This window comes from Orycteropus afer, unplaced genomic scaffold (genome assembly GCF_000298275.1).
Source record: "Orycteropus afer afer isolate SDZICR_OR568_19922 unplaced genomic scaffold, OryAfe1.0 scaffold00057, whole genome shotgun sequence".
Taxonomy (NCBI): domain Eukaryota; kingdom Metazoa; phylum Chordata; class Mammalia; order Tubulidentata; family Orycteropodidae; genus Orycteropus; species Orycteropus afer.
This window is the reverse complement of record NW_006921644.1, coordinates 1,261,043-1,276,085: the sequence shown is the minus strand read 5'-3', so window position 1 is coordinate 1,276,085 and position 15,043 is coordinate 1,261,043. Positions and strand designations below refer to the sequence as shown.

At 41.0% G+C, this 15,043-nt stretch overlaps 1 protein-coding gene across 1 annotated transcript in view; it reads left to right on the top strand.

Moving 5' to 3' along the window:
* Positions 1 to 15,043, top strand: part of ADAMTS18 (ADAM metallopeptidase with thrombospondin type 1 motif 18) — a 175,477-nt gene that overhangs the window by 121,834 nt on the left and 38,600 nt on the right. The window contains exons 13-16 of the mRNA XM_007939106.2: positions 4,274 to 4,446; positions 8,183 to 8,313; positions 9,164 to 9,287; positions 10,629 to 10,873. Coding sequence (XP_007937297.1) covers positions 4,274 to 4,446; positions 8,183 to 8,313; positions 9,164 to 9,287; positions 10,629 to 10,873 — 673 coding nt within the window. The remainder of the gene's footprint in view (positions 1 to 4,273; positions 4,447 to 8,182; positions 8,314 to 9,163; positions 9,288 to 10,628; positions 10,874 to 15,043) is intronic.

Below are 15,043 nucleotides of genomic sequence, written 5' to 3'. Positions count from 1 at the left end.
TCCCCATCATCTATTCTTACTGAGAAGGTCAGCAGCATCTCAAACTGTCTCTTGGTCTCTCTCACATCCCCTCCGTGTGTGTGTATGTTTGTATCTCTCTCATTCCCTCTCTCAATATACATGTTTGTGTGTGTGTGTGTGTGTGTGTGTGTCCCCACAGTGGTTAAAGTATTGACCTTTTGCAATAGGGATGACTTGGATTTAAATATTCTCTCTGCCTCTTCTCAGACTTTAGGAAATTTCAGTTAACCTCCTCATCTGTAAAATGGGGGCAGTTATGATGATTAAGTGAGAACATGCTTATAAAGAATTTAGGATAGTGTCTAGGGTATAATGAGCAGAAATTATATATTATACACACACATATATGTATCTGTATATGTTATACACACATGCATATATCTGTTCATATATATTTTATACACACATGTGTATGTAATTGTTTATATATATATTAAATACATGGTATATATCTGTTCATATATATTATACATACATGTATATGTATCTGTTTATGTGTATATTATACACACATATGTATGTACCTATTTATATATATTATGCACACATGTATATACCTGTTAAGGAGCTCTGGTAGCATAGTGCCTACAGCACTTGACTGCTAACCAGAAGGCTGGCGGTTCAAACCCACCAGCCACTCCTTGGAAGGAAGGTTGGGCAATCTACTTCCATAGTGATACTGCCTCGGAAACTCAAGGAGGGGTTGCTATGAGTCGGATCCGACTCAACAGCACATAACAACAATATACCTGTTTATGTATATATGTATATTAAACATACACATATGTATATACCTGTTTACATAAGTATGTACATTTGTGTTATATATACATATATGTAAAAACACAAGTATATAATTGTCTATATATTATATATAATACACACTTGTTTATGTGTATGTGTGGTATATATATGTATACATATATACAATATATATGCACATGTGTGTATACCTCTTTATGTATATATATATGTATATGTAATAACCACACATATGTATATACCTATTTATGTATACATATACATACACATATATACTTGTGTGTGTATACATATATACATATACATACACACATGTTGTTATGTGCCGTCGAGTCAGCCCCGACTCATAGCGACCCCTCCTTGGATTTCCGAGGCAGTATCACTACAGAAGTACAATTGCCCAACCTTCCTTCCACACACATACACATATGTATATACCTATTTATGTATACATATACACATACATACATACATGGTATGTGTATATGTATAATACACTTATACATACATATCTACCTGTTTATTTGTATGTATAGTATACACACACATGTATACCTGTTTATGTGTGTATATATTATACACACACATACGTATAACCTGTTTATGGATATATGTATATTCTAACAGAGCTTTTCAAGTTGATGACTTAATTTTATGATCAGCCGGCCAGCCACTACCACAGCCATTTGCAGAAGAACCTGGTGAGTCATGCAGAAGCAGATACGGGCGAGTTTTGCTGTAGTCTGACATAAGGATAAAATTACGTGCCTAGAAATTTATCTTCTGTTTTTTTCCTTTTTTTTTTTTTTTTTAATCTTAAAAGAACTTATTACACCATGGAATGTCATGGTAGAATTTTCTTTTAACTTATCCTATTACTCTTGTTTCAAGTGACAGGAAAATGTATCTGTATCTGAGGATTTGGTAAACAGTCCAAATTCTTGCCAGTCATTAGTTTGGTAACTTTGACCTCAAGCTGTTAAAAAAAAAAAAAAAAAGGAAATATATTCATAAATAAAACCATATACTACAAATCCCTGTAAACTGTTGGTACTTAATAAATACGTATAATTAGATCTTTTAAGGGCTACAATTTGTGCTAACTCTGCCTTAGACAGTACCCTACACCCTTTACAGGTATTATCTTAGTCATCTTAATTGCCCCCGTTTTACAGATGAGGAGATCTGGTGGCATAGGGCTTAAGGCATTTGACTGCTAACCAGAAGACTAGCAGTTCAAACCCACCAACCACTCCTCGGAAGGAAGGTTGGGCAACCTACTTCCATAGTGATACTGCCTCAGAAACCCAAGGAGGGGTCGTTATTAGTTGGATCTGACTCGAGGGCAGTGAGTTTTTTTGTTTTGTTTTGTTTTTTAAAGTCAAACTTTAGAAGAGAGAGGCAGGGACAATATTTAAATCTAGCTCTTCCTCATTATAAAAGGCAAACCCGCTAACCATTGTGCATTACTGTCTCTTCCTCTTCCCATGCCCAGCCCATCTCCTAACTCAGCTAAGGATAGGGCAGGCCAAGGAGACTGGGAGAAGAATCCTGGACAGAGTCCCAAGGCCTTGGTTTTAGCTCTGCTCTCTGTCGCTGTGTGGCTTTCATTTCACAACTTGTCTGAGCCCTCTAAGCCTTTTTTCACTTCATCTGCAGAGTGAGGGCTTGGCTATGTGAGCTCCGAGGTCTTTTCCAGGTTAGAGTTTCTGTAAGTTGAAAAAAGTAACACATGTGGTCATCTTTCACTTCATGAAATACGAATAGTCCAAATGTGGATTATTTGTAAAATCTCAGACAGAAAGTCTTAAACTGAGAAAGTAGTTATAAATAAGCTTTCTAAAGATGGCCAGGAATATTGAGGCTAGGTTATGGCACTTTAAAGTTTTCCTCAGTGCTTTTTAGATAATGATTTAAGAAACATTCAGGGATTTGATCTGGCACAACAGCTGCTGCATGTTTAAATGTTTGCTCCAGAATGTTTAGAAATAGCATAAAAATCTTGTCCTGGCGCAGTCACACTTCCCGTTTCTGTTGAATCCATTTTAGCATGCAGTTAGAGGAAGAGCTGATAAGATATGCTGAGGCAGATCTCGGGTGTTTTATGGCCTACTTGTGCTTCCTATAGAGATAAGGAATTCCAATCACATAAATGTATTAAGCTAGAGCCCGCCCCCCTTTCATGTTACATATTGGCCTTGAACTTTTGTATGAGGTGATCTGTAGTTAGGTCTTAGCCTCCAGAGAAGAGCACCGAAGGGAAACATGGAAAGAAGTGGTCGCGTGGTGCATGGCGAACGCCAAATAAGTCGCTGATCGTAACGTTCAGTTTGATTTCTCCTCCTTTTCTCTTTATTTTGCTTTCCTGTTTTTGCAGATCAGAGTTTGCCTACCAAGATCTTAAAGAGCTTGGCATTAGAACATACTTACTAAATATGTTGATGGGATTGCCTACTCTGGAAATCCATTTTCCAGTGTGCTTGGCAGGAAAGCACTAGGCCACCTGCAAACTTAGAGAACGACTGTCGTTGGGTGCCCTCAAGCCAGTCCCTCATCGTAACTCCATGTAACAGTAGAACCTCCCTGTAGCGTTTTCTTGACTGTAAGTTTTATGAAGCACACTGCCTGCTCATTCTCCCATGGAACTTCTAGGTTGGTTCAAACCGCCAGCCAACCCTTTGGTTGGCAGAGTACCACCAAGGCTCCGAAAGAATGACTGTGCTGATGAAAACAAGGGGATGTTGGTCCTTAGAGTTCAGAATCAACTGAGTAAAACGCACAAGAGTCAGACAGTAGTTAAAATACCAGCACAATGACTGGCAGAGCTGGATTGGAGAACATGGCTCGGACTCCTGGACAAATGAGGCTCCCTGCTCCTTCTTCCAGTACATGGACCTACTCTGTAGCAGCAGCTGCGGGGCAAGTGTAGGAAGATAATGAGGCTGTTAGCAAATGGGAACGACTGGAGATGTGGGTGGAGTCGGCTTCTGACGAGGTTCTGATGCCAACATAAAGGGCATGTGTGTTTATATGTGTAGCATGCATGACCACATGGACACACAGACATTAATAACATTTAGACATATTGACAGATTCACCTAACCCATGAGGTGATACCTTGAGTGCCAAGAATATTGTTCCATGAGACAGCCTTTAAAGACATTGCCAGAAGCTAAAAATTGAACGAGGAATGGCAAATAAGTTGGATCTAATATTAATGAGCTGTGATGATGGCTGTGAAGGACTTCGAGACCTTGTTGAACTTCTGAAAAAAAAAAAAAGATTTCTGTCATCCATTGGTTATGTCTGCCATGTGTGTAAGAAGGGGAAACGCAGGATGTATGCTAAATATTTCCATCCCAGTAATAGACCATATACACAGTATGCACTGTGGCAAAATTCATCTTCTTTAATATCCCCATATTAATGTCTGTAAATATTAGCACACCCTCTGATAACTGGCATTAAAGTTCTTCAATTTTGTTTTCAGGCCTCAGTATGGTGGCAAGTTCTGCCCAGGTTCTAACCGTATTTATCAGCTGTGCAACATTAACCCTTGTCCTGAAAATAGCTTGGATTTTCGTGCCCAGCAGTGTGCAGAATACAACAGCAAGCCTTTCCGGGGATGGTTCTACCAGTGGAAACCCTATACAAGAGTGGAAGGTAACTTGGTGTCCGTGACACTCGCATACATAGATTGCTCGGTGGGTAGTAACGGGAGTAAGCAGCCCAGATAGAATCACTGCCCGTGGAACAGAGTCTCCACCTTCACTTTTTGTTCTTCACACCTGTCCTGGCCCCATTTCTCATCCAGTTCCCTTGGTTTATTTCAGTTTTCCACACCTTTTTTCCCACAAGATACTTCTTGTCTCCTACAGCCATAAGTCAAAAGGTCCATATGTTTGGGATGTTCTTGTGTTTTTCAACTGACCTTTGACATTTATTTCAGCAATCTAGTCTCCCGGGGATGTTAATTGCAACTGGTATGAATTGTCCAGACCCCAAACTCATGAAACCATACATGCCCCATAGAGATCCCACACTCAGTAACTGACACGTCAGATGATTACAGGCATGGGAAGACCTGCATGTAAAGTAAACATGCATGTGTACCACACACATGTATCAAACCACAAGTAAGAGCTGTCTCTCCACTAGGTTCTTAAACCAGTTGCTGTCAAGTTGATTCAGACTTTTGGGAGGCCCTTGGTGGTGCAAGTAAGCCAATGCGCTCAGCTGCAAACTGAGAAGTTGACAGTTTTACTCCAGCAGAGGCACCTTGGAAGAAAGTCCTGGTGATCTACTTCTGAGAAATGAGCCATTGGAAACCCTGTGGGCCCCGTTCTGCTGTGACACACATGGGCTTGCCACTCGGTTCTTAAACCAAACAAACAAACAAACACACTCACTGCCATCGAGTCAATTCAGACTCATAGCGACCCCCTTTGGGTTTCCAAGGTGGTAAATCTCAACAGAAGTAGATTTGCCCAGCCTTCCTTCTGCGGAGTGGCTGGTGGGTTTGAATCATCAACCTTTTGGTTAGCAGTCACGTGCTTATAATAACTTAAATCTGTGGGTCGTAATTTACTTTTAAAATTCATTTGTTTCTGTTTTGGTTGAATGCAAAAACATTTATTTGAGTTACAACGTACAAATATCATGGACTTTCTATTAAATGCAAACAAACTCTTGCTGTTCTGGTTTAGCTTCCTTTATGCTAACTGCTTATTTCCATTCTTTTGATTGATTTAATTTCATCCCTGCTCGCTTGTAAGAGGATACGTGTGAGGTCCCAACCGCACAAGGATAGGACAGGAGGTGACTTAGTTTATTGACGATTTGTGTGAAAGAAGAAGACTGGGGGTTGTTCACATAAAAAAGCTCAAAATGAACCAATGCTGTCAAGTGTCCAAAAGGAAACTAATGTCATTGGAAACGTCATTATAATGAGTAGAGTCTCCCAGTCAAAAGAAACACCCGTTCAGCTTTCCTCAGAACTGGCCAGACCATTTCAGGCACATTGCTTCTGCTCTGGGTCATGATTGTTTGCCCAGAAGTGTGGGTACAGACAGACATCAAGGTTCTAAAAGCCATGTAATAGGAGGAATTGGCAAGGAACCTCTATGTGCTCACTAAGTGGTAAAGAAACTATTTAACTCACTGCTGTTGAGTTGGACCCGACTCATAGCGACCCCTCCTTAGGTTTCTGAGGCAGTATCACTACGGAAGTAGATTGCCCAGCCTTCCTTCTGAGGAATGGCTGGTGGATTTGAACCACCAACCTTCTGGTTAGTAGTCAAATGCCTTAGGCACTATTCCACATAGGATTGAGATTTATTTGAAATAGTTTCAGAGAACAGATTTCACTGAAGGGCAAAAAGTGATGTAGCCATACTACCTCCAAGGAGCCTTCTTTGTCCTGGCCACCTGGACGAGTCTTCCTTCTTGTCATCCTCTGGACCCTTTCTTCTGCTTTAGTCTTCATCGCTCTTACTACTGTGTGAATGTGTACAGCATAGTCAGTCGTTTATTTCTATCTCTCACCCCACAAGAATGCAGGTGCAAGTCCCACAAGGATAGGGCCTTTGTCCATCTTGAACATGCCTGTACCCCCAACATCTAAGAATTGGACACATGGTTATTTAATGCCTGTGGCATGTTGAATGAATGCAAGAAAAAATAAATGATAACCATCTGAGATGGAGGCATGTTCCCTTAGTGAGTAGTAAGCTCTCCATTGGAAGGAAGGTTGGGCAATCTACTTTTGTAGTGATGCTGCCTGGGAAACCCAATGAGGGGTCCTATGAGTCGGGTCCAACTCAACGGCACAAAACAACAACACAAGCTCTCCATCACTAGATGCTTTCTACCAAGGACTGAGTAAATGTATCTTTTACTGTATATTTTGCATATATAATATGTTTTTTCCTTTACTGACTATTGTTTTTTGTTTGTTTGTTTGTTTGTTTTAAACTTCTTATTGTAGTGTGGGTAAAAATTTATACACATTCCCATACAGCAATTTATACACATTTTATTTATACATAATATTATTTTATATCTAATATATAAACACAGACAAATGAGTATCCGAACCCAATGCCGTCGAGTTGATTCTGACTCTTAGCAACCCTACAGGATAGAGTAGAAGTGCCCCGTAGGGTTTCCTAGGCTGTGATCTTCACGGAAGCCGACGGCCACATCTTTCTTCTACAGAGAACCTGGTGGATTCAAACTGCTCACCTTTTGCTTAGCAGCTGAGTGCTTAACCAGTGCACCACCTGGGCTCCTTATACACACATAGGCATACGATCCTCCAACTCCATGATCACATATGCAAAAATTAGGACCAAAGCAAGCTTCTCTAAAGATGTTCCTAAGAGAGAAACATGTGCTCTGCACACATGCCTGCGTATTTGGACTGTAATAAATAATTTAACTTCCGTCACGTTTTGGTTTTGACTTTGTCTTTTGTTGAAGGATTTTATGAAGCACAATTATTTGCAAACTGTTTACATAGTTGTTGTAAAACTGTTGTCAGGGATATCATTCCCTGTCGCTCACGTAAGGTCTCATGCGAGAGACATCATCTGGAATTTTTGGCCTACAGGAACCCTTTTATATGAGAATTGGCATAATAACTCCTTTCTGATAACAAGAGCTCTAGAAATATGTATGTGTGTGTATGTGTGTGTGTGTATAAATATATATATATATATATATATATATATATATATATTTATTTATTTCATTTTGTTTGCAGACCAGAAACTTCTTCATGACTTAGTGGGCAATCAAGGTTGTTTTGTTGCCTTCCCATTTCATTTATTTGCTTCATCTTTCTTTTCATATGTTTTTTTCTCTACATGAGTGACCATATGCCATTTTTTCAAAATTCCTAATTTTTTTTCTCTTAACACCTTGCATAAATATCTGAAATAATCTATGTCTTAAGTCAGGGACAGCAAACTATGGCCTACTGGCCAAATCTTACTTCAAAAAAACCTTTTCATTGGAGTGTAGCTACACCCTTTCATTCACTGTCAATGGCCAACCACAGGGCCTTCAAAGCCTGAGTTATTTACTCTGAGGAGGCTTAGCTACACAGCCCACCAGTCACTTGTGTGCTGGTCATTATAAAGGACTAGGAAACTGAAAATCTTATGTATTAATAGTGGAGAAGTTTTATAGGGTTTGCTGGATTGCCTTATATTCTTGGAAACCACACACATGCCTGCATGCACATGTGGACACACACACACACCCCTATGAAACTGTGCCTACCATTTTCCATTTTGACCATGATAAGTTTCTGAGTTGGTGAACTTTTGATGAGTCTGGTCATGTTCCTTATGACTCCCCCTTTGACCATGTCCTATCTTGATTTCTTTGCTTCTAGAGAAAGATCGATGCAAGCTCTACTGCAAAGCAGAGAACTTTGAGTTTTTTTTTGCCATGTCCAGCAAGGTGAAAGACGGGACTCCTTGCTCCCCGAACAAAAACGATGTTTGTATTGACGGCATTTGTGAAGTAAGAGAATATTTCTGTTTTGGGGTGTGTTCCTTGGCTGTGCTAACTCGTATCAAATGTGGGCCTTGAGAAGTGTTGCGAGAGTGTCTGCATTTGGAGAAGAGCGGGTGGCACAGGGAAGAAGAGCGAGCATTTCAGCTTGGATGTGAGCACCGTCTCCAAATCCCCGCTCACTTTCTGTGGGACCCCTGTCCAATGTTTTAGTTTCTCTTTTCATTCCATTTCCACACACCTAAAATGGCACTGATGATACAGCCTACTCTATGTCATAGTTTAAAAATTAGAGTTTAAATATTAGTAGTAAACATTTATTGCTTGTTTACTAAGCTCATTCATGCTATGATTTGAAACTTGCAAATAGAGCTGGAAATATTTCTGATTTATCTTTCCCTTCTCGTGGGGTACCCCTTTTTATTTTAGTTTGGTTGTGAGCTTTTTGGTCTTTTAAGGATACATGTGTGTGCATGCTTTTGTGTGTGTATGTGTCTGCATGTCTGCTTATGTATGTGTGTCTGTCTCGCTGGCTATACACATTTTATGCTTTCAGCAGTAGAGCTGGTCTGAATAAGCCCACTTGCCTTTAGTAGCTATGGTGATTTTTTATCCTTACTTTACCGATGAAGACTTGAGGTCTTAGGTAAGTGATGCAGCTTGCCCAGTCATGCATCTAGTCATAGCAGAGGATGGATTGGAGCCACCAGCCAGTCAAACCTGAGACTCTGCTTTAACATAAGGCTGCACGCCTCCCTCCTGTTCTGGAAATGCAGCAAACCATGTGCCTGCTAGTTAGTCTTAGCTACTGGCTTGTCTAGTCTTGGATTTTCTCACTTTTTTTTTTTTTTAATCGTAGCCTGTGGGATGTGATCATGAACTTGGCTCTAAAGCAGTTTTAGATGCGTGTGGCATTTGCAAAGGTGATAACTCAACTTGCAAGTTTTATAAAGGCCTGTACCTCAACCAGCATAAAGCAAACGGTAAGAGATGCTGCTTTTTCCTTGCTCTCGCTGGTGGGACTCACCCTTTGCTGAGGAACAAGTCTGAGCCATGGTGCGCATGCTGGAGCCTCTCACCAGCCCAGCTGACACACTGAGGAACATGGCTCCTGTCCCTTGAGCTACAGCAAGGGTGAGGAAGTTTGAGTGTGAAGAGTTCTGTCAGTACCTCAGCATGTGAAAAATATATTGAAAAGTACCTTTCTACTGTATAGTTTTTGCTAGACATGTTGTCAGATGCCCTGTATATACTTGTTAAACCAAGAGCTTATTGTGAGAGCTACATGATCCATAGTCACAAGACTGAATGAATATTGGAGGCAATTATCTAAGCATCTTGAATAAAATGAACTTCTAAGCCATGTTTTCTGACTATCCCTGTTGAGGATACATGGCTCTAAGTTTCCCCTAAACTCCAAAACACCAAACTCATTGTCATCGAGTCGGATCCGACTCATAGTGACCCCTCCTTGGGTTTCTGAGACAGTATCTCTATGGAAATAGATTGCCTAACCTTCCTTCCAAGGAGTGGCTGGTGGGTTTGAACCTCCAGCCTTCTGGTTAGCAGTCAAATGCCTTAGGCACTATGCCACCAGAGCTCCTAAGTTTCCCCTAGTAAGTGAAAAAAATACACACCTCCCACACACACGCATATGTATATTCACACACACATACCTATATTCACACACACACATGTATGCGCACAGGTAGTCCCTGACTTATGACATATTTGAGTTACTGTAAACCACACCTAGGACCTTCTGCTTCTTTTGTGCATGTGTATGTCTTGTTTTCAGTAATAGGTACTGTGTGCAGGGTCGCAGCTTATAATTTGCTGACATTATCATTCTCACACCAACCCCCAAAGACAAATAAAGATTGAATTTATAAATATACTGATAATAAAAGGCAATAATAATGAAAACTGGGTTAAAAAAAAAAAAGGCGGTATTTGACTTAGATCTGAACCGACTTACAATGAAGCCATCAAAACTGAAGTCCACCGTGAGTTGGGGACTGCCTGTAACAAATTCTTCAGCTGTGTGGCCTTCATTTATCTGGAAAGGAAGAGTGTGTCTTGATGCACATCTTGGTAAGACTTTGGAAATGCCACATACGTTTTCTCTTTCTGGCCTTCCTACCACTTAGAAAATGAAATGATTGGCTGTGTTCACTTCATAGCAAAGGAATGAGTCTCGGTTAATGTTTCTAAGAAACATTTGCACCCTACAGAAATGGGTATGGCACATCTCTGGGCACTTCTCCTCACCTTGCTCCAGCACACCATGTGGAAACCAGGACTGTTCAATTGTTTCCTTTTAGAATATTACCCAGTGGTCACCATTCCAGCTGGGGCCCAGAGCATTGAGGTCCAGGAGCTGCAGCTCTCGTCCAGCTACCTCGCAGTCCGCAACCTCAGTCAGAAGTATTACCTCACGGGGGCCTGGAGCATCGACTGGCCTGGGGAGTTCAACTTTGCTGGCACCACGTTTGAGTACCAGCGCCCCTTTAATCGCCCGGAACGCCTGTATGCACCAGGGCCCACAAACGAGACGCTGGTCTTTGAAGTAAGCTCCTTCTATTTGTTCAGTGTCCAATACCTCTTGCCAGTGTTACAGTAATGATTCTACTTTAAGCTAGCTCTCAGTTCAAACTGGTTTCCCAAAAGCCTAAATTTTAGAATGCAAAGGGGAGAAGATGAAATGCAAATGCCACTCCGTTTTGGGGAAGAGAAGGAATGCAATGGGTCTCCCAGCAGTTTTCACAATGAGTTGCCAACCTGTTATTGTTACACTTAACTCTCATGATCAACAAATGTTCTAGTCACACTACTTTTTAGATTAGTTCCAGTGTCTGTGTGTCTGCCATTTGGACAGCCTATTCATCACATAGGTCCCACTCCCCTGAGAGGCAGAGTGATGTGGTCTAAAGGACTTGTTGGAGAATCAAGGACTTTTAGTTATGCCAAATCACCTTACTGCTCCAGGCCATAGTTTCCTCAGAGATAAGAAAGGGGGGCGGGGGTGGAAAGGGGATAGGGTGTAATAATACCAATAGGAAAAACAGCTAACTTCTCAGCAGATGACTCTGCAAGGCAATTGTCATGTACCTTTTCTTTAGTTCCCATAAGGTCTCTGAGTTTCATTTCCCATTTGTATAACAGGCTGGTCATTTGCCCTCAGAGTGAAGTGATTTGTTTCAGATCATGTAGACGTGTTGTCGGCCACCACTTACCAAGAACTTATGTAACTAGACATGCATGTCAGTCACTTGGGTTTCAGTTTCTCATTTGCAAAGGTGGGATAGAAGACCTACCTTGCTGACTTGCCAAAAGAATAAACAACCATGCCAAACATGAAGAGAAATTTAAAGACTTGCCTAATGCACACAGCTGGGAAAAAGTAGAGTTGAGCTAAAGCCTTAAACTGACTCATCTGGTAGCATATCTACACACAGGCCAGTCCTACTGCCCTTCTCTTCTCAAATAAGAGAAGCATAAGGTTAATGTACCTGTCATCATCAATGTCATTGTCACCAGCATTATCATCCTTATTAAGTCTCTACTACTTGACTGCTAACCAGAAGGCTAGCAGTTCAAACGCACCAGCCACTCCTTGCAAGGAAGCTTGGGCAATCTACTTCTGGAGTGATACCACCTCGGAAACCCAAGGAGGGGTCACTATGAGTCAGGACTGACTCTATGGCACATAACGGCAACAACAACATACTAAAGGAGCCCACATTGTACAAATCGTTATACACTCAGCTGGTAACTGAAAGGGCAGTGGTTCAAACCAATTCAGTGTCTCCACTGGAAAAAAACTTGGTGACCTGCTCCCATAAAGATTACAGACTAGGAAACCCTATAGGGCACTTCTACTCTGTCACCAGAGGTTGCTATGAGTTGAAAACCAGCTCAGTGGTGTCTAACAACAACACCGTAAAGTACTCAGCCTTCCTGTATTCAGGCACTGTATTAATGAGTGTCATACATTAGTTTATCGAATCCCACAACTTTATATAGTCGATGTGATTTAATCCCCAATTTATAGATGAGAAAACAGCCTCAAAGAGACTGGGTTACATGTCTAAAGCCATCTAATAAATAACTGGCAAGACTGACGTTTGAACCAGTCTCTGAGTTACCCGCTGTGTTGTCTTGTATCACAGATTCTGGGAGGTTTGCCTACTCATTATAGTAAGATTTTCCCCTCATGTGAAACTGCTGTGGTTGTTTCTCATGGACACAGGCACACAAGAGGTAGGGAACAGACGTTGTTGTGGTTGTTATGTGCCGTCGAGTCGGACTCGACTCATAGTGACCCCTCCTTCAGTTTCTGAGGTGGTATTTCTATGGAAGTAGATTGCCCAACCTTCCTTCTGAGGAGTTCAAACCCACCAGCCTTCTGGTTAGCAGTCAAGTGCCTTGGGCACTATGCTACCAGAGCTCCTAGATAGTGCATGCTAATTGGAAATGTGTGCCCTCCAGATCTGAATTCTGGAGTGAGGACATAAGTCTATGGAAACCAGAGAGGTCATCTGAAAGTGGAATACTAAGAAGATTGCTCTCAGAAGCTTGCTCAATGATTTTTCCTTAAAAGTCTTTATTTCCCTTTTTCTGTCTTATGTATATTGAGTCATTCATTCAAAGCCCTTTATACTTACCATATAGTTGGTGCTGAGGATTTGGGTATAGTACTATGCTTAGGGGGTGTTCAGCATGCCTTGTCCCCACTCACTGTGGGTATTTGGGTCAGATGGAGTTAATAAATAAAGCAGTCTTCAGAGACATAATTTCTCTGTCCGAACTGAAACATTCAGTGCCTTATCTTTCTTAATTCTATGCACATGTCACAGAACAACCTTTGAATAAATACCATGCTATTGTGATGAAGGTGATGCCCCTTTGCTAGCCATGACAGGTCAGTGGTGAAGGCAGTAGATACTCATTACTCTCAAGGGACCATTCCCTGGAGAAGGATATCATACTTGGTAAAGTGGAAGGTAGGCAAAAAAGGGGAAGACCCTCAAGAAGATGGATTTACCCCGTGGCTGCAGTGATGGGCTCAAGTATAGCAAGGATTGTGAGGATGGTGCATGAATGGGCAGTGTTTCCTTCTGCTGTGCGTAGGGTCTCTATCAATCAGAGCTGACTCGATGGCACCTAACAACAACAACAACGTGTGGACAGGTATGCAGTTTTGGGTGAATTTTAGATGACATCTTGAAGCTTTTCAAATGCATTCTATAATTTGCTACAAATTTAGAAAGAAGAAAGGGGGAAATACCCATGTGTTAGATAAAGCCATTGAGCTCCTTCTGTATTCCATGGCCTGAGCTCCTATTGTGGCCCATACTGAGGACCATTCATGGTGAATAAAACAGAAAGAAAAAAAAAAGGCCCTGCTGCCATGAAACTTACAGTGTCACACAAATAAATACCTAACTGAGCACACAGCTCTGGACTGTGGTAAGTTCTTTGGAAGAAAGTTAGTGTAAGAAAAGAAAGTAGAGAAAGTAGAAAGGGCTCTTTTCACATGGAGGTTGGTGAAGACGTCTCTGGAAAATGTCATTTAATGAAATTGAAAGGACAACCTTGCCACTCTAACTGGCTTTGGAATGAATGCACACAATTTAAGAAAAATCCATTTCAGGTATCTTGTATTTGAGGTGCCTCCAAGACATTCAGTAGTAGCTATCAAGCAAGCCATTAAGTATGTATTTAGGATGCGTTAAAAAGGGCCTTGGCATGACAGTTAGTTTGTATTTGCCTGGAGCAACAGAGGAAGAAGGAGGGTCGGGAATAGGAGGAGGCTATGAAATGTGTGATTAATTGCTTCCACGAACAACTGCCTGCTTTGCCGTGAGGCCAGAACTGTATGGTACCCGCCTACCATTACAGAACTTTTTGATCAAATATTCTGTAGAAGAATTATGATCAAAAGGGGGGAAATGTGGAAAAGAATTTCAAATACTCCTGGACTCCAAACTTTCTGGAGCCAGGGGTGCTGGATGAACCCCTGAAACTATTGCCCTGATATAATCTTTAAAACATAAGCCAGAAATATTCCCTGAAATTTTCTTAAAACCAAACAAAAGTTTAGCTTAACTAGTAAAAAAAAAAAAAAAAATCTACCTTGAGCATTATGGTCTCTTAAGATCTATCTGTATGGGATCAAATTGACAACAGCAACTCAAAAGATTGGATAGGAACCTTCAGGGGCAGTGAGTTTATGTTAATGCAGGAGGAGCAACTCAGAAAAAGAAGCACAACTCAGAGAATGTAAACAGTCGCTGAATTGTGCTGGAGAAACTGTTGAATTAGTGTATATTTTGTTTTACACAATAACAACAACAGAATAAAAAAGAGCCTTGGAATGAAGATATAAATCTATTACTCGAAACTGAGGATAGTGCTTAGTCTCAACTTTCTTTGATAAACTGCCTCTTTTGTTGTTGTTATGTGCCGTCGAGTCGAAACTGCCTCTTGGAAAGAGCAAATAAATGTCATGTCAAGAATATGCCTTGTCACTGAGGATGAGAAAGACATAGAGAAGTACATGGGTGGTACAGACAACAAATATGAACCCTTTTGCACATACAGTACTGCATTGTCAGTGAAGGCAAACATGGGTATATGAGTGGATAGATGGGTGGACAGGCTGAACGATGAGTTATGTCTATGAAATGGGGAATGTATCCAAGATCATATATAGAGTTGGCAGACAATGGTCCTA